The sequence below is a fragment of the Cryptococcus neoformans genome, chromosome 1 (genome assembly GCF_000149385.1).
Source record: "Cryptococcus neoformans var. neoformans B-3501A chromosome 1, whole genome shotgun sequence".
Classification (NCBI taxonomy): domain Eukaryota; kingdom Fungi; phylum Basidiomycota; class Tremellomycetes; order Tremellales; family Cryptococcaceae; genus Cryptococcus; species Cryptococcus deneoformans.
Window position 1 is genome coordinate 1,602,616 of NC_009177.1, and position 23,135 is coordinate 1,625,750.

The 23,135-nt window shown below is 48.7% G+C and overlaps 8 protein-coding genes across 8 annotated transcripts in view; 4 read left to right on the forward strand and 4 right to left on the reverse strand.

Moving 5' to 3' along the window:
• Positions 1 to 618, forward strand: part of CNBA5820 (hypothetical protein) — a gene marked incomplete at both ends in the record, with an annotated part of 1,171 nt that extends 553 nt beyond the window's left edge. The window contains 2 exons of the mRNA XM_772611.1: positions 1 to 467; positions 511 to 618. The exon at positions 1 to 467 is cut by the window's left edge and continues 553 nt beyond it. Of these exons, the coding sequence (XP_777704.1) occupies positions 1 to 467; positions 511 to 618 (575 nt within the window). The remainder of the gene's footprint in view (positions 468 to 510) is intronic.
• Positions 619 to 857: 239 nt separating this feature from the next.
• Positions 858 to 2,349, forward strand: CNBA5830 (hypothetical protein; the record flags this gene model as incomplete). The annotated part of the gene is made up of 3 exons (XM_772612.1): positions 858 to 935; positions 981 to 1,751; positions 1,807 to 2,349. The coding sequence occupies 3 exons, from the start codon at positions 858 to 860 to the stop codon at positions 2,347 to 2,349; spliced, it is 1,392 nt and encodes a 463-aa protein (XP_777705.1).
• Positions 2,350 to 2,446: 97 nt separating this feature from the next.
• Positions 2,447 to 5,437, reverse strand: CNBA5840 (hypothetical protein; the record flags this gene model as incomplete). The annotated part of the gene is made up of 15 exons (XM_772613.1): positions 2,447 to 2,917; positions 2,969 to 3,085; positions 3,137 to 3,182; positions 3,231 to 3,326; positions 3,384 to 3,535; positions 3,587 to 4,117; positions 4,168 to 4,221; positions 4,273 to 4,444; positions 4,495 to 4,525; positions 4,579 to 4,720; positions 4,775 to 4,813; positions 4,869 to 4,950; positions 4,999 to 5,041; positions 5,098 to 5,219; positions 5,307 to 5,437. The coding sequence occupies 15 exons, from the start codon at positions 5,435 to 5,437 to the stop codon at positions 2,447 to 2,449; spliced, it is 2,229 nt and encodes a 742-aa protein (XP_777706.1).
• A 1,128-nt stretch (positions 5,438 to 6,565) lies between these two features.
• CNBA5850 (hypothetical protein) lies at positions 6,566 to 7,693 on the reverse strand (the record flags this gene model as incomplete). Its single annotated transcript, XM_772614.1, has 6 exons — positions 6,566 to 6,745; positions 6,802 to 6,910; positions 6,964 to 7,199; positions 7,258 to 7,401; positions 7,458 to 7,522; positions 7,576 to 7,693. 6 exons carry the CDS (start codon positions 7,691 to 7,693, stop codon positions 6,566 to 6,568), a joined length of 852 nt encoding a protein of 283 aa, XP_777707.1.
• Positions 7,694 to 8,212: 519 nt separating this feature from the next.
• Positions 8,213 to 13,975, reverse strand: CNBA5860 (hypothetical protein; the record flags this gene model as incomplete). Its single annotated transcript, XM_772615.1, has 8 exons — positions 8,213 to 9,208; positions 9,261 to 9,767; positions 9,812 to 10,059; positions 10,127 to 10,723; positions 10,771 to 10,967; positions 11,023 to 12,439; positions 12,491 to 13,436; positions 13,499 to 13,975. The coding sequence occupies 8 exons, from the start codon at positions 13,973 to 13,975 to the stop codon at positions 8,213 to 8,215; spliced, it is 5,385 nt and encodes a 1,794-aa protein (XP_777708.1).
• A 798-nt stretch (positions 13,976 to 14,773) lies between these two features.
• Positions 14,774 to 15,634, forward strand: CNBA5870 (hypothetical protein; the record flags this gene model as incomplete). Its single annotated transcript, XM_772616.1, has 4 exons — positions 14,774 to 14,932; positions 14,986 to 15,135; positions 15,203 to 15,496; positions 15,563 to 15,634. 4 exons carry the CDS (start codon positions 14,774 to 14,776, stop codon positions 15,632 to 15,634), a joined length of 675 nt encoding a protein of 224 aa, XP_777709.1.
• Positions 15,635 to 17,097: 1,463 nt separating this feature from the next.
• On the forward strand, positions 17,098 to 19,138 carry CNBA5880 (hypothetical protein; the record flags this gene model as incomplete). Its single annotated transcript, XM_772617.1, has 4 exons — positions 17,098 to 17,667; positions 17,717 to 17,836; positions 17,894 to 18,201; positions 18,265 to 19,138. 4 exons carry the CDS (start codon positions 17,098 to 17,100, stop codon positions 19,136 to 19,138), a joined length of 1,872 nt encoding a protein of 623 aa, XP_777710.1.
• A 328-nt stretch (positions 19,139 to 19,466) lies between these two features.
• Positions 19,467 to 19,845, reverse strand: CNBA5890 (hypothetical protein; the record flags this gene model as incomplete). Its single annotated transcript, XM_772618.1, has 2 exons — positions 19,467 to 19,672; positions 19,731 to 19,845. The coding sequence occupies 2 exons, from the start codon at positions 19,843 to 19,845 to the stop codon at positions 19,467 to 19,469; spliced, it is 321 nt and encodes a 106-aa protein (XP_777711.1).
• Positions 19,846 to 23,135: the final 3,290 nt, after the last annotated feature.

Consider the following 23,135-nt stretch of genomic DNA (forward strand, 5'->3'; position numbering starts at 1 on the left):
AGGCTCCAAAGAAGAAGGAAGAAAAATGGGGTGACAAGATGAGATTGAGGAGTGAATTAGTGCCCAATGCCACAGGGTACTACTCTGGGGTGGTCCGAGATGGCAAGTGCATGTGTTTTTATGGACTGATGTGTACTGACGCTCTAACAGGGGCTTTGCATCTCCATCCAATCTCCCGTGTATTGCAATTTCGAACCTCGCTCGGATATCTCGACGACGTCGACCAGAAATCACGGTCCCGTCGATTAGCAAATGGCACTGTCAACGGCGCCGGAGATTCCGATGAAGAGGAGGCGCCTAAGAAGAAAAAGGTCGCACCTGCCCCCGTCGCTAAACCACGTCGTGTTCTGGACGAAGAGGACAACGATGGCACCGGATCCATCAAGGATTTTAGAAATAAGATGTGGGCCATGGCCATCAAGGAGGACGAGGATAGCTGGGTGGGCTACGGTTGGAAAGCCGGCGAAGTGAGTTCTAACAAGAGAAAAGGACTTGGCTGACCAGATGCAGGACGATGCGGTGGGAGATGCGCTTGGGTCGCTGATTTTGGATGAAGAGAAGAGGGAGAGGCTGACGTGCCAAACGAGACCGCTTGACTACCTTGACAGGGCGGTGTAGATGATGTTGTATGCATGCATACCCAACCTTGCTGGTAGCTATATGGTTCGTATTCTGCTGCACGGACGGGTACTAGTTCGTTACTATGGGCTTCGCTTCAATTGTTATCTCGACTCAGTTGAAATTTTGATTCCGTTGATAGGAAATGTTAGTCGGAGTCGAATATTGAAATGATACTCTTATATATCTCCTCCCCTTTCAATTAAGCCTGAATCCTCATCTCTTCCCTGCCCCGCATCATGTCCGTTCGCCTGTTTCGTATCTGCCGCACAAAATGCGCAGCCCCTCTCTCCAGGGGCTACGCCACAGAGCTCAAGGTATGACTCCCGACCCCCTCGTTAGCCCTTCCTAACCCTTTTCAGCCGAACTTGGCCTACCTCCAAGTCACACATCCCGATACCGCTCCTGCCCCCACCCAATCCCTTATCCAAGAACACTCTAAGTACCTCCTCAACACCTATGTACGGCCCCCCATTCTCTTCTCGCACGGCTCTTCATGCACTCTCACCTCCACCAGCGGTAAAGATTACCTAGATTTCACAGCCGGTATCGCTGTCACTGCTTTGGGGCACTCCGACCAGGGTGTCAACAACGTGATGGCCGAGCAAGCAGGGAAGATCGGGCACGCGAGCAATGTCTACTGGAACGAGCATGCTGGAGAACTCGCCAAGTCCCTGATAGAAAATACTCGAACCCATGGCGGCCTGGGTCTCGGCAAGGCCGAAGGAGAAGACAAGGGCGGCCGAGTTTTCTTCTCCAACTCTGGTACAGAAGCAAATGAAGGTGCTCTAAAATTTGCACGAGCCTACGGCAAGACAATTGCTGAGGACAAAAGTGACATTGTCTGCTTCTCCAATGCCTTTCACGGCCGTTCACTTGGTGCTCTCTCATGCACCCCCAATCCCAAGTACCAAGCCCCTTTTGCCCCTCTGATTCCCGGTGTCAAGGTTGGAGAGTACAATGACATGTCCGAAGAGAGGCTCAAGGACCTTGTCAACGAAAAGACATGCGGTGTTATCGTGGAACCTATCCAGGGTGAAGGTGGTGTTGGTGAGGGGAAGAAGGAATGGTTTGAAATGCTTGGGAAAAGGTGCAAGGAGGTTGGCGCTGTTTTGATCTACGATGAGATTCAGGTGCGTAAGCAGTAGCTTTAGGAAATCATTCTTGACTCTAACACTTGCGACGTAGTGCGGCCTCTTTAGGTCTGGTGAAATGTGGGCCCACTCCAGCTTCCCTGCCGCGGCCCAGCCAGACATTGTCACTATGGCAAAACCCCTCGCCAACGGTTTCCCCATTGGAGCTATCATGGTCCGCTCCAAAATTGCCAACGCCATCTCCCCCGGTATGCATGGTACCACCTTTGGTGGGCAGCCTCTTGCCTGTGCGATGGGTGTCCATGTGCTCGAACGTCTCTCTGCTCCCGCGTTCCTCGATAATCTTCAAAGCACAAGTGCTTACCTTGGGAAGAAAGCTGGAAAGTTACCCCAGCTATTTCCTAGTCTGATCAAGGAGATTCGAGGAAGGGGTTTGATCAGGGGTATCGCATTCAAGGACGAGAGCAAACCAGGAGAGCTTGTCAAGCTTGCTAGGGAGAGGGGTGTTTTGCTTCTGACAGCCGGCAAGGATGCCGTTAGGCTTGTCCCTGCCCTGGTTGTGAGCAAGGAGGAGTGCGACAAGGCTATGGGCGTCATTGAGAGCTGTTTGCATATCATTGAGGGGGATAAAGCATAAATGGTTAGATATGGTTTGCTCATCCCATAAATTGGGTTTTTGGACGAGTGAATTATATGTGCAATAAAATGATACATATATCACATTGTATGAAAATCTACATTCCATTGGTCTCCCTCAGGTGTTGGAAGATCGTCTTATCTTTCTCCCATTCGTAGAGCTGTGCGTAATATGCCACCAGCACACCCAGCAGCAAGATCGCCACTGTCACCAGGATTTGTGCAGTGGACCAACTTTCCTCTACCTTTTGGCCTGTTACCCAAATATCGATTCGGCGCGACCTCGTGTCTTCCTTGATGCTTGCTGCCGTCAAACTTGAGTCCTCGAACCACACGAATGCTCGCTCTTTCTCCCAGTCAACATGGACTTTGCCCCCAGCTGTGACTGTCCATTCTGTGGACTCTTTTCGGAATACGCGACGAGGAAGGAAGATCTCGGTGTATTCTTCGGGAGTGGGAGCCGCGGTTGACACCCTCAAAGGAGATCGGAAACGATATGTAAAAGTACAAGCGTTTGCGTCGTAAGCAAGAGAAGTTGGGTTACCAGCGGTGGCGATCGGGTAAGGGCGCTGCCTATAAGTTAGCTTTTCGGTTAGATGAGAACTATAAAAGAGACTGACAACAATAACATTCAACAGACGAGCTCCAACGTCAAGACAGTCGGAGCTTTTTTCGGCATCCTGAAGGAGCTTGGTGCGATTACTTTCTGAATACCAGGAAAAATTCTCCGCATTCCACTGAATAATATTAGCATTTCCATTTAAAATTCAGGCAGAAAAGAGACTCACATCATCACCAATATCGTCGCGATTGGCAGGATTGTAGGTCCACAAACTGTGTATCGTTAGCCGCCCTTACGTTATGATGCACAGAACTACTTACTTGAATCCCATTAATGCGCCTTCCATCGCAGAAATAACAGCATCCATAGACCGTTCTTGCCATTTCCAGTCTCCCGTCCTAAAGGCTTCCTCATTGCTATGGCATTAATCAGCTAACATTCGAAGTTTCGCAAACGGTGGAAGAATCATTTACTTGATGTCCATGGGAACACCGCATTCACCAAAGATCACAGGTACGGGCCCAAGTTTAAGTCGAGCAGCAAGGACGATGGTCTTTATCTGAAGAGCATAATTGGCTTTGGCGGCAGCAGTACCAAAATACAGCGCTCGAAGAATAAACATGCCCTGACAGAAGGTATCAGCTGTATCTCCGTAATAAACTAAGATTGTACGCACCCGAGCAAGGCCTTGAACATTAACTGACATAAACCCAAACTTCTTCTTGAACAATGTGTTTAGATCATACCAATGAGGCGCATAGACCATATTCTTGGGCCGCGACTCCTCTTTCCACTCTGGGCAAAGCTCGTTGGGAATTGCTTCCACCATTCTGGCTTTCAATCCCTTGGTTGAGGAAGTATTCTCTTCGACCACTTGCTCCCACTTTCTCACAAATGGGAAATAAAAGTCTTCGTAAAAATCAACCTTGCCTCCATCCCGGTTCTTTACAAAGTAGTCTTGCTGCAAAGCAGCAGCCTCCTGCCTTGCTTCACTCCACCGCCAAACACCATGCTTCTCCCAAGGGCATTCCTTACTTGCCCAGGCGCAAGCTCCTTCAGGGTTGGCCGTCACGTGAGATGTTATACGGGTTGGGAAAGGGAAAGAACGAGTATAAACAGGTACATTGGGAGTGGGGTGGCCGGCACCCATAGAGAATGATTGAAGCGGAGAGGGGAATTGACCCAAATGAAGATCAGTAGTATAGTCCTGTTCGCTGCTGTCAGCTACAATTGGTAACTTTCGACTGTCAGACGGACCCATTCGTGAATAGATTGGATACCAATGAACCCAGGATGGGGTTCGTTCATAAGCTACGCACGATGGTCAGTCAAATATGCACAAGTGAAACAATTTTGCCTTACTTCAAAACCGACGACTGTCTCAAGATCACCTACGGCCTTCACAAGCTTGGCGGTAGCAGCAAGGAAGGCGTCTTGTAAGTATACCTGGATGTTGCGAGACACCCATTTCCCATCAATTTGGGCGGATACTCTGAGCGAAGGCGCAAACGTCTCTCCACCCCAAAATAAAGTACTATAACTTTTCAATATGGGCCTTTGAGTGTTATATAACAAATAACTTACTTCATAGTAGCCGCAGCCAGCTTTTGGTAGCCTACAGATAACATATCAACGATGACTTGGCAAGTCATTGGAGGATGTACCCACCAGTTGGCCATAAGCCCCTCTCTCCTGCGAGCCTTCCACTCTTGATGCCGTCAAGGAAGGCGGCACCAGACAAGGACAAATTCTCGCCCTCATTTGAAAGGTCAAACCCCGCCGCTTCTAGCGTCCATCCGGGTGCCCCAGACTGAAATCACGTCAGAAATACGAGAAGATTAATACTGTAACGCCAGAATCTTACTCCTCCGCAGTATCTTGACCATACATCTTGATGAAGAGCCTAAACAGATACAAGGCATGGTGAGTATTTGCCTTGAGAGACGTATGGCACCTACAATGTATGCGACGAGCCCATAAGGCTCCATGCTTTGAAGCAACGCCCTCAAGTACGCAAGATAATCTTCGTCATAGACACCTCTAGATTTCATTCAGAAACGACTCGGCCGGCTGAAATTAGGATCTCACCTTTCCTTGTGTTCGAGCGCTTCCCAAGTTACGGTTAACCTGACTAGGAATACGAACATAGTTCAGCGATGGTATAATGCCTCCAAATCAGTAACGTACCAAATGTCAAACCCCATGATTTGAGCCTCGCCCAATGCTCATCAGCCTCCTCCAGCGGGAACGGCCTTCCGACATAATTGGCCTGCGCATGATCGTGAATTTTAGGCGCAGGGAACGCAGGTCTACCCATAACATGGACGATTAACAACTTTTGGAGGAGCAACAAAGAGCAACGCGTTCATAAGAAACAATGATGCACGCGGACTCACACTTTGCTTGCAGCGGAAACGTTGGCACCCCGCAGGTGTAAGACTCTCCCGTGCGAGTCGATAAAATGCCTGCCTTCTATGGAAATTGCAGCTGCAGATAGGTGGGATATGTCAAATTGAGGATCGGACATGCTGGTGGGTGTGGGAACAGAGTAATACGCTAAGCAGAGTGGAGTTGGACATGGGAGGATAGATGACGGATATGCCTGCACACATACGCGCCCAACGCCCATTCCCGGCCGCCGGCTATCACTCACCACTCAAAACATCATTTATTCGTCACACATCGGTTCATATTCTGTTCAATGTGCGTTCTCAAGTTATAATTTCCTGACTTTCGAACACAGGATCCCACTTGTACGTCCCAACTCTGAACCAAAGCAGCAAGTCGCTCTCGCTCCCGGACTCCGACTCGATGCAACGACCAGTTTCGTTTTCCATGTTCATTCAGGGCCAACGTCAAGGTCAATCCGACGGTGAAATAGAGCGGTGCTGTGCACCGCGCAAGCACCGCGCATTTGTTGGAGAAGCCCCTGCGAATGTTATCCCAGTATCCAATGTAACGAAGACAAAAGTGTAGCTGCGTCGGATCACGGTGTAATCAGCATGGTCAATTGCGGTACTGCTGGGGCAAATGTGGCGTTTGGTCTTTTCAATTCGAGGACGCTACTCTCGTGAGCGGCTCCACCAACAGAAATAGCAGGGCGTAGAACTTAGGAATGAGGACAGCCTATATGCATTCCTAGGGCACACGGATACCGTCACGTGTGTGCAAATTGTAGAGCCGGCTTGGGACGAAAGACACAGACCCATCAGCCAGATGCGCCCCTGATTGTGCCCGGGTCAGGGCATGCCACGCTTCGAGTATGGAGACTACCTCAGCCGGATGAAGACCTGCTTCCCGATGACACTGTTTGTCTTCATCTTTCATTGACAGTGATCATCCCGACTTGATTGATAGGAAAAAAGGCTCAATAATGAGATATAGTCTACAGTACTGTCTATGATACACAAAGAGAGAGATGCCTCTGGCTCAATGGATGGGATTGTAAGAGTTTGGAAAATACGGCTCGATAATTTCTGATGTTTCCAACTTTGTTTGGCGTAATCTCGGTAGAATGCCCAGGGTTGTCAAGCTCCATCCATATACATTGGTTGATTATGCAACCTTCATAACCTATATATGAACTACATGTATGTATATCACATCAGGACTTCCAACTTTTACTTCCCTTAAAAAATGATTGAAGGATTTTCTATCATCGTCTCAAAGCTTTCTCGCCGAGGACTTTCCGACGCACGTCAAGTCCTTGGCCTCCTGCGTCTAATAGCCGCTCTGTCGCCAGCTCATCCAACAGTCGCAAATGTTTTTCAGACGTTTGAAGATCCGCGGGAACAGAAGTCTCTAAGTTTGGAGAGTCCAATAACCGTTGAATAGCCTTGTATTAAGTCGAATGAGTCCATTGGATACAAACTGGCAGATATTGGGACGTACCAACTTGATTCCCCACCACGTTCTTGTACGACGCGTGTTCACATTAGTTTCCTTGCCGCCTTGCATTTCGGATGCTCTAAGGAAATGCTTCAAAGCCAAATGATAATCCCTGTGATATCCTAGTTAGATATGGCACGTATGTACACAATATATAAAACTCACCCCAAAGTATACGCCACTTCACCGCAACGTCTGACTACACCGTCATCCCAGCTATTTATGACGGATAAATGTCCCAAAGCACCGAGTGCTTGAGAATAAAGACCTTGTTCGGAGTACAAATCTGCCAATAATGACCAAGCGGCGGGATCGGAATAGAAAACATCAAGATAAGAGAGGAGCAGAGGAATAGCGGAAAGGGATGGGAGAGCAAGAGATATGATACGTTGATGGGCAGTCTATGTGAACAAACGAAGACATCAGATATGTAGTCTGCTTGCACTATGGGGTACTCACAATGTTTGTCTCGTCCTCCTTCAAAAGGGCCTCATATACCGCCCTAGCCCGCGAGACGTCTCCATCGGCCTCAAATTTCAACCCATCCAGAATCCGCACTCGAGGTGAGCCAGGAAACTTCCCATACAGCGTCTCAATTTGCTCCTACAAATGATTCATTAGACCCTGGCATATTTTCTGGAACAGCCGGGGATGCTTACTGAGGCTAACAATGTCTGACCCAGATCAAGAGCAGCGATGGCGAGTTGTTCCCTGATGGCCCATTCTGAAAGATGCTATCAGCCCGGAACAACAGCACAAACACGATTTAGTCTTCACCTTGATCTCCAGCATTACCGCTTAACAAGACTCGCTTAGCGAGCTGTACAGTCTCTTCAGAATGTCTCGCACCGAGTGTCCTCCACTCAGCCAGCCGTTCAAAATCGGATTTGGGCATGGTACCAGGAGGTTATATGGATGGTTCTGCAGTCTGTGGACCAAAGAGGGATAATAAATTCAGCCTTTCGCTGGTATGTTGAAAAGGTATGCTATACACTACAGTGGATGATAATGATATTAGTAGGAAAAGCTGGGCCAAGGGAATATGTATTGATGTACATAGCAGTAATAATGACGAGACGAATGAACAGGGTCTTGACGCTCGACGCGGTTGAAGAAGGAACTTATGGAGTCCATACGATCTCCGTTCGACGTTGTTCTTGGAAAGTCAAAAGTCCGGTAGCCCTGCAAGATCGGTCGCCGAGAATAATAATAGCCTGCTGCATATCGTGGCATTCTAACAACATATTCATGAAAAAAAAAAGCATGACAACCTATAACTATAATGTCACTACGATCTTTTGCACCCATGCGTGATGATATGCCTGATATACCTCGTCGTAGACAGATATATATGTGTGATTATCGTAAGACATCTCCTTTCGTGACTATGATACAAAACTGTCGATTTGTTCACCTAACCTTTGTTTCCAGGGCTGACTTTGCGCATGCTCTCCCAATCACTCATCTCGCCTGGCCGCACTAGCGACACTTTTTTCGCAGCTTTCGTATCTTGCCAATCCTCCGCCTCTTCTTTCTTTCCTTCCTCACAACTGTCTCTCGATTCATTCTTCTTCCCAGTCTCTTTTCCATTCTGGGGGTTGACAGGTGTATACTCGAAAAACCTTTCATGGTTTATCTCTTCGTATCCAATTTCCATCGGGCTTTCCATGACAAACATCATTGGCGTGTTTCGACCACTCGATCGCCCTGCTTCGCTATCTTTTCGCTCCCTCCTTGAGCCGTCATATCCGTTAAGACCCATGTCTGGAGTACCGGTTCTTGAATGGGCACTTTCCACATCACTCGACCGCCGTTCAGTCTCATGTGGACTGAGCCAGTAGTCGGATGAAACAGTTTGACGTCTATCCCCTCCCCTTTCTTCAAGGAGGCTGGCAACGCGACTAGAGCTTGTATCACGAGAAGTAGGATACCTAGCATTATCGGGTCCATTGCTTGGTCTTCGAAACATGATTGGCAGTTCTCCTGGGCTCATGCTCAAATGCGTTGCCTCGTTTTCCACATCTTCATCCCCGCTGTTAGGGAGAGACAGGACTGGTACGCCGCGATCTCCGCCCTCCTCATCTCTTGCGACGTCCTCAACAACACCACTAACTCTATCTTCACGCATACTTCTTGCTGCTGCCTGTAATGCCAGGTGTCGCACTTCTTTCCACTCTCGTTCAGCGCGATCCGCTTCATACTCGAGGACATTAATCCAAAATTGCACCTTTGAGAGGAAGATGCGTTCAGTCCTGGTGCGCCGAGCCAATGAAGGAATAGTGGAAGCAAGACGGTCACGAGTAGACTTTTGAAAAGGAGTTAGGATGTTGACGTTGCGAGCAAGCAAGAGAGAGGATTGAATGGAGGATTCAATCGGTACCACCTTCTCACGAAGAATTCGAAGATGGTTCTAAAGAGAATTGTCAGCGTTACTGCATATGGTTGCTTGCGGAGGGAATTACCTGGATAATGGCTAAACGGGAAGCATGGCTGTAAGACCTATCTGGCTGCCTAGCCGTGCCCACAGTCTTTGCGCCTCCTCTACCAGCCGCCAGCTCCGCTTTGACGACGCCGAATACCTCTTCCAGTTGCTCACCTTCCTGCAAACTGTCGTTGGCACCGTCAATATCTACGCCTCTGACACCATCACCTTTTAGGTGGGCCGGTGTTTTTTCTTGACTCGTTTGGTCCACGCCCCTAAATACAGCAACTCGTCCTGGGGTAGATGCTCCGTCCGAAGAATCATAACGGTCCTCACGCATGTCCCTTCTATGAGACGCAGCAGCAGCAGCGCCCGCCAATACCGCTTGGTCCTTGCGCATTGTTCCACGTCGCATCTTGATACCGGCACTTTTAAAAGCTGAGGCGTAATTGATGAGGGTGATCCACTCATTCATCTCAAGTTCGTCCCGAGCTTGCATAAGATATTGTTGGTGCTGAGAGATAACGAAACGAAAGGTGTTTGGATACTGAAACACGTCAGCATTTCCGGATTAGACTTTGATACACTCACAGCAGTGAAACTCTTGTCGAAAACTGCAATGCAGTCCTTGACGGGGAATACTTCATCTGGTTTGAAAGAAGCCATTCGTGGGAGGAGCAGTTGACCATCCTTGTCATTTTCCGATGTCGCCCTAGCTTGCTCAAGCAGTGTCAAAGCCCACATAGGGTCTTTAAAAAAAAGTAGCTGTGATTGAGTGAGGATAACGCTCCAAGATTTCCATTTGCGATTTTTCTTGCCCGTTTCGCTAAAAGCTTCATCTGAGAAGGCAGAATCAGTTTTATCCTTTTCCCTCCCGTGCTCTGAAAATAACCAACCACCACTAACCTTTTCGAGATATTAGCCCGACTTTTGTTACTCGCAGAGCCATGTCCAACCCCTTCTCTTGTTTCGCCGCTTGCTTCTTTCCTGATGTTACGAGTGTGTTCCTCCTTGCTGTCTTCTGCTGGGGTACAGGAATTGAAAGGCTATGCGCAGAAGCAAAAGCCTTGCTCAACCCTTCGAAATCAAGGATTGGTCTAGTTCCAAGACAAGAAAATGGATTTTCAGCCGGTATTTCCTTCTCCACATCAACTCTCAATTGATCAAGCATATCTCGCACGATAAGATCGTACACGTCAATTTTGTTGGAGGACTTGCTGGGAGGATTAGAGCCGTTCAAGAAGGCAGAGAACGTCGGAGTAGACGGCCCAAAATTCAACGGAGTTGTACGACCAGATGTGCGCTTCAGATCAGAGTCGTCCTCAATGAAGACAAACGGAGTAAACGTGATATTGTCATAGAAAGCTTCTAGCACGAAAGATGGCACGCCTTCCATGCGTGAATTGCGCACATAATCTGCCTTGGACATCTTATTCTTGTTATGCTTATTGAAGGCATCGGTGTGAAGCATCATCATCGAGAATGCAAGGACATATGCGTTGTCTGGAAGACCTGTTAGTTGTCATATGAAATAACATGGCCTTACTTACCTTTTTCGCCGAAGAGACCGGGCTCACACCTTTCATATTGTTTTGCGAACGCTTCAATTACACGATCGATCTGCTGTGTCTCTTTCGGAAGAGAGATTCGCATAAGCAGTTTCCTCAAAGCGACGTCCAGAGCGTTATGAGTGAAGTTGAACGTTGACATGAACATCTGTAATGCTTCCACGTGAAGAGCATCGCCGCTATATTCCAGTTCAGCTTTGGTGAGTATTTGACCGAGGAAGTAAAGTAGCTCACCTAGACGCCAGCACATTGGCTATTTCGCACCTCCCAACAGCACTGAGAGCCCTCTCCAACCATTCCCTGGGCGATTCTTCTCCTTCCGGTACATCAGCTTGTTTCATAGCATTGGTCTTAACGGCTAGACTACCTAAGCTGGGCCTTGGGCTAGCACCGGGACTTAACACTCCAGTGGACCCATCCTCCCAGCCTTGACCAGATATCTGCGCACCTGTAGCTACTGACGAAGTAGATCCGTTGGATCTAGGCGGAAGAGGAAATAGAGCAGAATGTTGGGGCGACGAGGATGCTGATCCAAATAGTCCATTAGAAAGACGACGTATTGTGCTTTGGCGGCGAGGTGGCGTTGCAGAGATGGGAAAAGTGCTTGGCGAAGGCGGCGCAAAATGGTACGAAGTTGGCGCAAGAGATACAGTTGACGCTCGAGCTCTGCTTCGACGTGATGCTATTTTGTGGGTATGAAGAGGATCTCCGAGGACTGAATGTTTCGTAGAAGACGCATTGGATGAAAGAGAAGGTGTCATTGACGAACTTGACACTCTTCCAACTGTATTATTTTTTTCCTGCTGTGATTCCAGATGGACGCTGTCCTCCATTATGACGTGACCTCCCGCGGTATCATAAGGCCTCATAGAAGAGGCCGACGCCGAGAGTCGCATACGTTGGCTGGCCACTCCCCCAAACTCGTCAACATCGCTGGCATCCTGGCGTAAAAGACTGTTACTCCTGCTCCGGTTTGAGGACTTGGAGAACACACTTTTCATTCTCCCTATGATCGCTGAGTTGCTGGAGCCTGTCCTGCTGTCCATTCTGGGTCGTACAGGTGTTTTGAGGCCCGTTGAGGGAGAGGGAGAAGGACTATCTGAGGCAGGTTGAGAGGGAGCTGGAGAGTGATCGGGTGGTTGTTGTGGCAAAGGCCCATCAGAAAATGACCTGACTCGCCCTCCCTGTGCTTTAGCAGGCGCTTTGGAAGATTCGGACTTTTGCACTGGCGTATCCAGAGCGCAAGATAACGACGACCTCGAAGTGACGTTATGTTGCCTTGTTTCCATCCAAGGGCGTATCCCAGGTCCCCAATGAGCACTACTACCAGGGCTGAAGACCATCTCTTCAATCTCAATGCCTGGACTGGATGTCCATGTGTTGCTTCCATCAGGTGAGAATGGATCGACGGCAGGAACTTGTAGAGAAGATTGGGAAGCGTTCGTCAGCGGGCGTGTCGAACATTCAGAGCTATGAATAGCCCTAGGAACAACCATAATTGACAGCGGCTCTGCTTCTTCCTCGTTTTTCGCAGATGATCGGCGAGCGAATAAGCTATTCAATCTCTTGGGAGTACCATGTGGTGCGTTAGTAGTAGGAGGGGGTGGAAGGTCGGTTTGTCCGTTGTACTGATCACCCTCACTGACTAGGTCTATATTTCCCTTGTTAGGAGCCTGATCTTCTGGGAATCTAGATGTATCACCAGCAACGTTCTGGACGTCATCCAGCTCACTTGCCGGTTCCCTGAGCCTCGTCTCTGAAGCTTTTCGCCTCACAGTCTTTTTCACTCCTAACCATTCTAGCACCCCAAGCTTTCCGCCGCCTCCTTGATCACCGTTTGTCTCCTCTTCTCCATTCTTCTGGTCATCATCTTGGACGGGATCCCCCATTTTGGCGGATAATACCACTGGCGGTGATTTGCCAAACAATCCCGATAAACTTCTCGCTCTTTTGATTCTTGTCTTTTTGTCAGATTCATCTTCCTTTTGCAAACCTTGTGGTTTTGTGACTTCGGGCTCTGCAAAAGTAATTTTATGATTGGGAGTCCCCGGACGAGATGGAAATGGCGACGATACTGATTGCGGTTTTAAGGGAACGGGCGGAGGGGACGGGCTTTGAACAGATACAGAAGGTGATCTGGAAGATGGCCGTGAGCGCGATACAGACCGAGATCTTCCCGAGATGACTGAAGGTAATCCCAAACCAAGAGGTTTTGAGGGCTCTGCGCTGGAAGCTCTGCCTCGTGAATGGCTTCTGGGCCGTCCCGAAATAGACCTGCTACGCCGCTCTTCATGTGCTCTTCTGGTAGTCTTGGGTTCTTGTGGACTGCTGGGGGTGATAAAAATTTCGGAAGGAGCTTTAGGCTCTTTCAATCCCTTACTATCAGGTGTTGGGGGCGGCAACGGCGGCAACGGTCTGTCCATGCCGACAGGTAAAGGGGGTTGAGTTTTATCTCTATGGGAAGAGGTAATTGGAGATGGTACCGAATTTAGGGATGAGGATCTTGGTGCTGGGTTGAGGAGAAGCTCCTCCTCAAGTTTGTTGAAAAGTGAGCTGTCGGGTCCTGGATTTGACGGTAGATCAGGGGTGCTGAAAGGATCGCGGTCGCTCGCCGTGCGAGAGAAAGTCCATGTAGTTAACGCATGTGGCTGTAAGAGGTATGTCAGCAGATGAACCAGGATTAAGGGTGGTTAAATGTTAGATGACTTACTGTTTTCATCACATCGTTTACCGTTAACGTCTTTTCAGACATCGTTCTCGCAGGTGTTTTATGACCCAAATCTTCCATCCTCAGTACCAGGGGCTCGTCGGCACCACCAGACTTTCGCTTTTTCTTTTTAACAGTCTTTTCCAGATCCCCATCAATCGTTAGCAAATCGTCGCCTTCGTGCCCTGTTCTCTCTCTCAGCTCTTCCTCGTGCGCATCCTCTCGTCTACCTCCTTTCACGGTCTCATTGTCCCGCCCGTTCGATACTGGGCCGAGCTCTAATTCCTCAGTGCCGTTAGAGCTTCCACGGCGCTTATCTTTTGCCTTTTCTTTCGAAAGTGGGATCACTGGAGAAGCCAAACCGAACCATGAACGTCGTTTCGCTCTAACAGACGTAGGCGTTAAAGGTGTCGGTGTCGAGGGCGGCGATGATCGATGTGGACGCAGTGTGGAGGGACCTGCCTCTGCGTTACTGTCCATATTTGGGTCTACCTGTGAACTCCCATTGGCTATAGTGCAAGATGCTGCTCGATGGTACTTGCCCAGTTGTGAACTTGTTAAACGGAATGCACTTGTTGCGCGAGAATGAACAACATAATAGTACGAGGAGTGATGACGATCCGGCGGACATGTCCACCTGCGACGAAGGCCCCACCACCACGCTTCCACCGCCCAGTAGCCCAGAATACAAAAAGGGCCTGGAACTTGAAACCTGATTATAGTTGTTCCCACCAGGAAATTGAATGCCCCTCAAGCAACCAATTTAACAGCAGCAACCATCATGCCCCATTTATTTTGTTCGTTAACTTGAGTATCAGCTATGGCTCTACAACTCTTTCATCAGACTGGGGGCATGTATGAGTTAATTAAGAGCAGCCTTTCGCGTTGTTGCTCCATGCTTCCACCACCCATATCATTCTTCCACTATCGTCGAGTCATATTTCCTCTTCATCCAAGAGTCAATCTCTGCCCTCTTCTGTCTGATGACCCGATATTAGGCGGCCGAAGACGGAGGCAGGCACCGGAAGCTGGGATAACTGATGGGTGAGGATGATGACTGATTGGAGGAAGAGGATTACGTCATTTAACCGGACAATGCCGCCCAATAAATGATGATTGAGGATGACGCTGCCACTTAAATAAATGCCCTTCTCGCCCACCCGCCCAGGTCGAGTCCTTGTTCCCAGTCAGCGGTTGATCCCATTCCATCACCTTCCAGAAACCCCATTCTCATCGAACCACAATCCACCGGTTACTCTCATAAACAACACATCAGCTATGTCGTTCAGGACTGCTGCTCGCTTCACTGCCCGTCTCTCCGTCCCGCGCACGCTCACCCGCCACGTCGCTCGACGTGCCGCATCATCCTCTGCCGGACCCAAGATTGGCAGCGATACCCCTTGGATCATTGGCTCTGCTGTTGGGTTCGGTACTCTTGTGAGGGAATTTCTAAAGTTTCCGGACATAGCTAACATGATAATGGGTAATAGGGTGCTTTCATTCTTTTCCCATCTGGAAGAGACGCGGCGAAGCACGTTGAGCCTCATTCTCAGGAGAAGGATGAGATCAACGAACACGCACCTAAGGCTACCCTCGGTGAAGAAAACCTTCAGTCCAGCCACACCATTGAGAGTGCAGTAGTAAGTTGTAATTCTGTTACCGTTTGTTTCTATCTGCTACACAAATGCTGACATGTCCACCAACAAGGCCTCTGACGACCCCAAGGACGTGAACCCCAAGGCCGATAAGCCTGCCAGTGAAATCCCTTCCAAGAAGTTGGGCAAGGGCGATAAGGCCAGCGAGGATCAGAAGGCTGAGGCCAAGTCTGGCGGTGCGAATGCCAACGAAACCGCCCAGGTGCAGAAATCTGCCGACGATGCCAACAAGGGAGAGGAAAAGACCGAAGAAAAGAAGGAAGAGGGGTCTGAGCAGAAGCAGCAGGACTCCGAGGAGGGAACACCTAGTGCTGAGGACATCAAGCATAGCATCGTTCAAGCTGCGGTAAATAATCCCATTCAAAAAAGATCTGGAATTTGAACCATAAGCTGACGTTGGTGCTCTTTACAGAAGGCAAATGTTCCTGAAGTCGCCATGGACTCTGAAGCGAAGGGTGAATCTCCCATTGGAAAGCAGGAATAAGAATTAGGCTTGTACGAACCACAAGTTGAAGAAAAACGGAATGAGTGGAACGAAAACAATCATTGCATGGCATGCAAAAAGGATTAGCACTTCCAATATCACGCAACCCCTTGTTCACCGCAGAGTCAATGAACTGACAAAGGCCGTTCGTAATTCCATTATCATGGGCATAGAAATTTAGGAGCCTGTAACTTGATCCAGGAACGCCTTGGTCCATTTGCTCTTGCTCTTCAGCGTCACTGGAGACATTAATTACCATTGAGTGATCTGCATTACTGTGGGTCAAGCTTTCAGAACTCATTTTGTCAAGAAATGGTCCTGCCATAGGAATCTCGCCATCGGCGACTATCCGCTACTGCCATTTCCCTTAGTTTAAGCGTACGCAGACCGCTAAGAAGCATAGTGCGGCGTACTCCCTATTATCTCCCTATTAAGTATCCGGTGGCCGTCGCTCCTTCATTGGCCTTCGTAATTCGAGCCATGACTATTAGGAGGCGCCTATTAACAAAGACCGTGTGTCCTTTATCCCATCATGACCGGTCTATCTGTTGAACCTTTGGCATCGCTTGGTGACAACCTGATATTCCGGCAACAATTTTGTCTAGTCAGAATATGTGGTCTAGACCCTGCTATCCTGTTCAACGTTGGTCCTATCTTGGTAGGACAAAGGATCTTTTTCAGTTTCTTCAAGCACTCTCTCGAGAAAGCCTCAAAAGATCCTTTATCCCAGAAACCCTTCCGCCCCCGGCTAGCTTGATCTTCGCCCCTCCACACACCCTCCTTCCTTCCCAGACCCTTGTTCTATATTGGGTTTTCCAGGTTTTGTTCATATGGGGAAAATCTATCCTTTGTGTATAGGCCTTCACAGCTCGTGGAGAGAAAAGGGGAGAATGCCCAAAGGAAGTTTGTTGAGTCGGGTTTTGATATGGGATGACCAGCAATTGAGATGGTATAAACAGAGAAAGCAACCTTTCATTTTCGAAACATTTTATGTCCTGAGAGAAAAGATCACTTACCACTGTAACTGACTGTAATTGAACGGATTACCAACCCCACAATATTTACTAACACTACGATTCTGTATCGAGTAGACCGAACAGCAAGAGAAAGCAAGCGCCCTGCTGAACAACCTCCAGCTCTTTTCAGTAGATCATCGATTACTCCCTTTGCCACTATATCATAACATATTATCCTAGACACAAAAATCTCGACGATAATGACAACTGGACATTGTATTACCAGCTCAGTTGGCGTTGAGAGCAGCTTAAATGGTGGGAATGATAGTGAGTGCTCAGAATTTCAACGGTGAGGCTGTTAGTAACAACGATCGGGCAGATAAGCGATGTCAGACTTCGTCCCCTTTGAGCTCTCCTCCCTCTTCTTGTCAGATTCCCACCATCGAACAGTTTTCTGATAAATCAAATTGTCACACACCCTCCGCATCCCCTCCCCAACAAGCTGTCATGATTCAGCTCCAAGCCCAAGAGAAATCTATTTCGACGTCCCCAGAGAAGACTGACCAAATCCTCTTACATAATTACGCGGAGACATTATCGGCTGAAGACGCAATTGACCCCTTACTGAAGCACCTCACTGACCCATTCAACGTCGAACAGGCTGATTCTCCTCAGAGTAGAACTCAAGATGCTGTTCAAGGAAGTGCAGAAACCGCAAATGACTTTTCGTGGCTACCAGACTTCACAAATACTGCCAGCCAAGCCAATACCGTTGCAGCTCACCTCTGGCCTCTAAACACTACACTCCCTTCCCTTCCTTCTACTCAGCCGCCTTCCTCTGAAGCCGAGTCCCCAGCTTCTTCCTTTACCGGTGGACCGCATGCGGGAGTTGAATGGCCAAATAATTTCGATAACAGGAACATCGAATCGATACACAGCACTGGCGCTAGCGATCATGATGGCATTGCCGGGGTTGTTGGAATAAGCTCAACAAGTTCAGAGAGTGAACTAGAAGCTGGAGGAGGAAAAGATGACGTGGTGCCGCCTCCTCCGAAGAAGAAAAGTCATGCAAGGAAGGTATGTCGACTGTACTTATTCAACGCAACCAGCCTGATAGTATTATTAGCAACCGGAAGGTCACATTAAAAGGGCCAGAAACGCCTTCATTTTGTTTAGAAAGCACATCACCGATTCGAACTTGATCCCTCCCAGTGTTGAGGTTAAACACCAAAACATCTCAGTGGTTGTAAGTGATTGAAACTTTATTTGGGTTTTCATCCTTATATATGTGCGGGTCCTGTAGGCAGCCAAGATGTGGAAGGAGGCGCCTCTGGAAGTGCGTCAAAAGTTCCAGGAACAAGCTCGCATTGAGAAAGAGGAACACCAGCGCAAATATCCTGGGTACCGTTATCAGCCGGTCTTTCGCCGAACAGACATTATCCGTCGTCGAGTGCGCAAAGATCCAGCCGAAGACGAGAAGGTAGATGCCGTGGCGGAAGCTCTTATCAAAGGCAAAGCAGGAAATGAGCTAGGGAAGGAAATTAAAGAGCAGCTGGTTACGCGAAGTGAGGCAAGCGAGAGTGATGGCGAAAGCTCCAGGGGAAGCAGAAGGTAGTTTAGTTATACACAAACTACAAGAGTAAGAACTAATAATCCTTCTGCTTTGCCTAATAGACGCCGCCGGGAAACAGGACAGCTTTCTAAGGGTGCAATTAGAGCCCAACGGGCCCAAGCTAGAGCCAAACAGATGAGGCAAAATCTACTGGGATCCAATCTCTTGAGCATGTCTCTCTACAATGCTGCCAACGCCCGTCTAGCTTCTTCCGCTGCTGCGACTGCTGCAGCTGAGAATGACTACCGGTATCATTCTGGTATCGATGCCATGGGAACGACGGTTGGGCACGGCCATACTCATCCAGGGATGCAATACGCCTTGGATTCTTACATTCAGCTAGGATATGGTCTCGATAACAGGCCTGTACAAGTTGCAGGGTACTCCGGGGAGATGTATGGGGCCCCTTCTACGGCATCAGGCCACGGAAGTGATATATACCGACTTCCTCCCATTAACGGTATGATGGCTGTCGAAAACGGGTACGAATGGCATGCTCCAAGTATGGAGTATTGGGATCAGACAAACGTAGATCCGGAGGCGGCCCAACGGCAAGCGGGATATTCTTTTGAAGGGGAGTACTACGCCACTCACTATGATTTGGAGGGAGGAGTTCCAGAGCAAACGGAGTATCGCCTTTCCTCTCTTATGGAGACTTCTCACGCAGGTAACGGGTCGCTTCCCGAGCGAGCGCCGGGAGACATTATCGCTGGCGCCTATGTTACTCACGAAAAGCAGGAAGACAAGGAGCTGCCTAGTATGCGACAGTGGGCTGGCGAAGGACAGCAGACTCCTTCTGGACATGTGATGTTCAACGAGAGATTATTTGATGGTGCATTAGGGAGTGCAGGTCTTCCTGACAAGGCTGAAGGACCCGACGCTTTAGCCATGTTCGATCAAGCTATGGAGCAAGCAGGCGAGATTGCACCTTGGTAATGTTGAATGAGCGAGAAGATGGGAGCCTGAGGTACGGAGTTCTGGGAGAGATCGTTTGTGGCGTGGTGGGATCGGAGTTGCGTGGCTTCTTTCTTTTAGATTCTACGATAGTCTCCTTCTTTTCTTTATGCATCCATAGACACATTACAACAGGTAAAGTCTTATTCGGAAGAGGGAATTATGCCCTACAAATAACTGAACACAATAAATGATAAACATAGAGTAATTTATATACACCATGTTTCTAATTGCATCAAAAAAGTACTGCGAAAGCTATTCACTTCGGCAGCTGATCGTTGTTGATCAAGAACATTAGATGGCCTCACTTTCAATTAAGCAACTCTTCAACAATAATTCTCTCCTTGTCCCAAATGTCTGCTCGCCAGTATACATCCTCCTTGAGCCTAGCCCAAACCTGCTCAAGAGTGTCCATCTTATATACCATAAAGCTTCCTGCGATGTTTGGGGTGCCTTCAGGGAGAGAAGCTTCTCGGGCTTTCGTGCCCGGGCGAGGAAGGATAGGACCGCTGTAAACTGTCAAATGATAAGCACTACTAACTCTACAATGGTTCCTCGGGGGTTGATGACTCACGGACAATACCAGCATTATCGTCAATTTTAGCCCTTGCAAGGTGCTCAGTCCTAACAGCGAGTCGCTTCTCCAGATAGTCAGGGTGATCAGGGGCGTACACGAGGAATCGGGGCATCTTGTATTGAGTACCGTTGGCTATTCTTGACAATTACTGTGAACTAAGCTGAGTAATGATCGATGTGGAATGAGGATTCAAGTTTACCCCCCTAACGAATTGCGACAGCGAGGACATCTTCTAACCGGCCAAGCTGCATGTCCCACCGTCTTATGCCGAGGGGCAAACGAGTGGAGGGGCGGCGGACCGAATATTCAGCAAAATCAGTAAGACGGAGTCCCGATGCGAACGAACTAACTCGGTTATCGGGCCGAGACCTTAACGACGGAAGAGTTAAATAAAACCCCGTCTTTTTAAAAAAATAAAAATATTTAACAAAAGGTTTGCCTGCTGCTGCCACAACTGCTGCGTTTGTTGTTGGCTGTTGCTGTCCCTCTATCCGCCGAAATCGCAATAAAAACAATGAACGCATATTTATATCCAGATTACCGCCATACGTATCTCAGTAAATCTCGCCAGTAATGCCACCCCGACAGCTGGACCTCCAGTTGGACCTCGAAGGATATAAATAGATTTCTGTAGAAGTATATAAAGGGGAGCTCTTCTGTCCTCGATCTTGATCTTCTTCACCTCGAAGATCAATATTTCATAAGTTACTTTGCGAAAGGTCCTCGAGCTCCCAGTGCTCGCTCTCGTCTTACCTTGCACCACCTTCGACATAAACTTACTCCACTAGTATATAAGCTTGCCTGATCTTCCCAAGCGAATATACCTCCGCCCTATACCATACCCAACAGACAAGTGTCAAGAGGTATATCATACATATATCTCATTGCTTAGTTAAACTATACGGCTTTCTATCTCGTCTCCAAGGCCGGACCTTGTTGGGGACGAGTCGTAACAAGACCCATAATTACTGTCGACCAGCTCTGCCAACTTGCCGAAGTTTGTCTCTCCTGCATTAATTGCTGATTTCCGTTATGATGAGCGCAAAGCTACACAAAGCGCTCAGCACAGTGCACATATCAGAATGCTCAAGAAGCTGCATGCGCAGCGGCGCTCGAAAATGGATAGCAGGGAAAAGGAATTGGAGGAATTTGCTCGGAAGAATGAGGAGGAAGCAAAGCGTTTGGCAGAGGAAAGGAAAGAGTTAGAGGCTTGGCGTAATGCTCGTGCTGCAGAAGGAGCATCCTCCGCCATTGCAAGCAGCTCCTAGTCAGAATAGAGTGATTTAGCCCCTTTTATGTCATCATTAAAATTGGATAAAGTATGCGTATAACGCAAGTCGTATGATTGTGTCTCAAGTGTTGTATAGACATTTGATGTACGGCAAATGCACTTTACCTACGACATGTGCACGGCATAAACATCCTACCATCGAGGACGCCCGATGCTCCCGCTCATTATCTCACCGATTGACTTCTAGCTAAGAGGGAGGATCACAGAAGTTGCATATGAACTTTGAACATTAAGGGAGACCTCGATAGAGGACTTCCCATTCATGTTTGAGAAGAGCTCTTCGGTTCATAGCCTGTATGGCCATATCAAAGAAACACAAGCAATGCTCCTCGTTCATGTAAGAGAGAGACTTCCGTAGTCGTCTCAGAACGGAATGATTACCCTCTGCGACATTTGAGTTGACCATGCGCAGGTTGGGACTGTAGAACATCGCCGTGCTGATACGACCAGCCCTCGAGCAAGTTGTGTGGCCATGTGCATGGAGCTCATCGACCAAGAACCTGTACCCATCGCCGGATCAACCTCAGATCATAATTACTTAGTTAACTACCCACCTGACATGGGCAAAGTAAACAGGGTCACGCAACATGCAATAGGTTGCGAGAGAACAGGCAAAATCATACACTATGACCTGACAGCGGCAAGGATATCAATCCGGTGTGCTCTTCATCAAAGTGTGGATCTCACCTTTGGCGGGACAGGAAAGAAGCATTTGAGGAGAGAAAAGAAATCATCTCTCCCCTCGGACGTTGGCATGACTTGGTACGCCAGACAGATGCCATGCGGACACCATATGCCAGCGATACCACCCGTCATGCGCATCTTTTTCTTCCTTATGACCCTGCGAAATAACCTTAAGCTTTGTGGGGCTGCCTGAGTGAGACATGAATCAACTCAACTGGTCATAGTACTTCTTGCACCCATCCCCACCACCTTCCCAGTCTCCGATTTTCTGTTGGCAGAGACGCCTCGCTCCTGCATCAGTCGGTATACCGGAGTATACGTCTCAATTGCCGCAGCGGGGGAATGCCGTCCTCACGCCCGTGCCGTCTCTCCCTGTCCTTCTTTCCCTTTCCAACCTCTCTTCCTCCAACTGTCTAGCTTTTCCCAACAGCTCTCCAGGCAGTTGACAGGTATAGTCAGCTCGTTCCTGGAGATCTCGCAAGACCTTTTGACTCCTCGCATTCATGACACCCACTAGGTCGAGGAATGTTTCTGGGAGTGCGAGATTTTCCGGGCCTTGTTTGAACGTGTCGATGACATGAGTGACAACTGGAGTCACCTTGCACATGTCATCAGTAGCATCACCGGTTTCCGAGAAACGTCGCAATTCCTGGTATACTTGTGGAGGGAAGATGGTGGTAATGATATCAGGTGTCATCAGCTATGAATATTTTTATCAGCATGACAGCCAGGTTAAGTGTAAGGAGAAAGGACATACCTGACCTAGAAATAGCCTTAACGCCCCCTGGTCGGTGTCGGGGAGGCAGATCACCAGGCTCCAGAAGCGTTCCCAGGAAAGCCTTCAAAGCAATTCCGACCTTCCTATCCACATCTTCAGCACCTTGGGATATGTTCCTCCCGAAGAGTTCTTGGATAGAGTGAGAAAATGCACGCAGAGCGCGAAGATTGACAATATGGCGCCACTCATGAACATCCTGGCGGAGTTCTTGGAATCCATTGGCTGTCAAAGAGAAAATGTCCTTATGAAGACAAGCCAGGGTTGTGTAGATAACACAAGGCGGCCTTGACTGTTGACAGTCGGCAGAGCGACAGGCCTAAGAGAACCTGTCAGGTAATAGGCTGAAAAATGAATTACAGTCCCGCCCATAGAGATGCTTGCAATAGGGGTAAGGATCCAAATGTGTTTGGCATAACCCCGCCCAAGTGATGTCCTCCGTCATTGACGGCGCACTGGGTCCCAACACGTCAGTTGGTGCAGTAGATTCCGGGTGAGGGGAAGGAGTCTGTGTGTCCCGCTACCGTGGCGGCGTAAGAGGGCGTGATGCCCAAAGTAGAAGCTCCAGAATACCCCCCGGCCACCACCCTGCCGCCCCCGGAACCCTCAGCTTCCACCAGTCAACAACCAAAAAATCCGCCGGCAGAAAAGA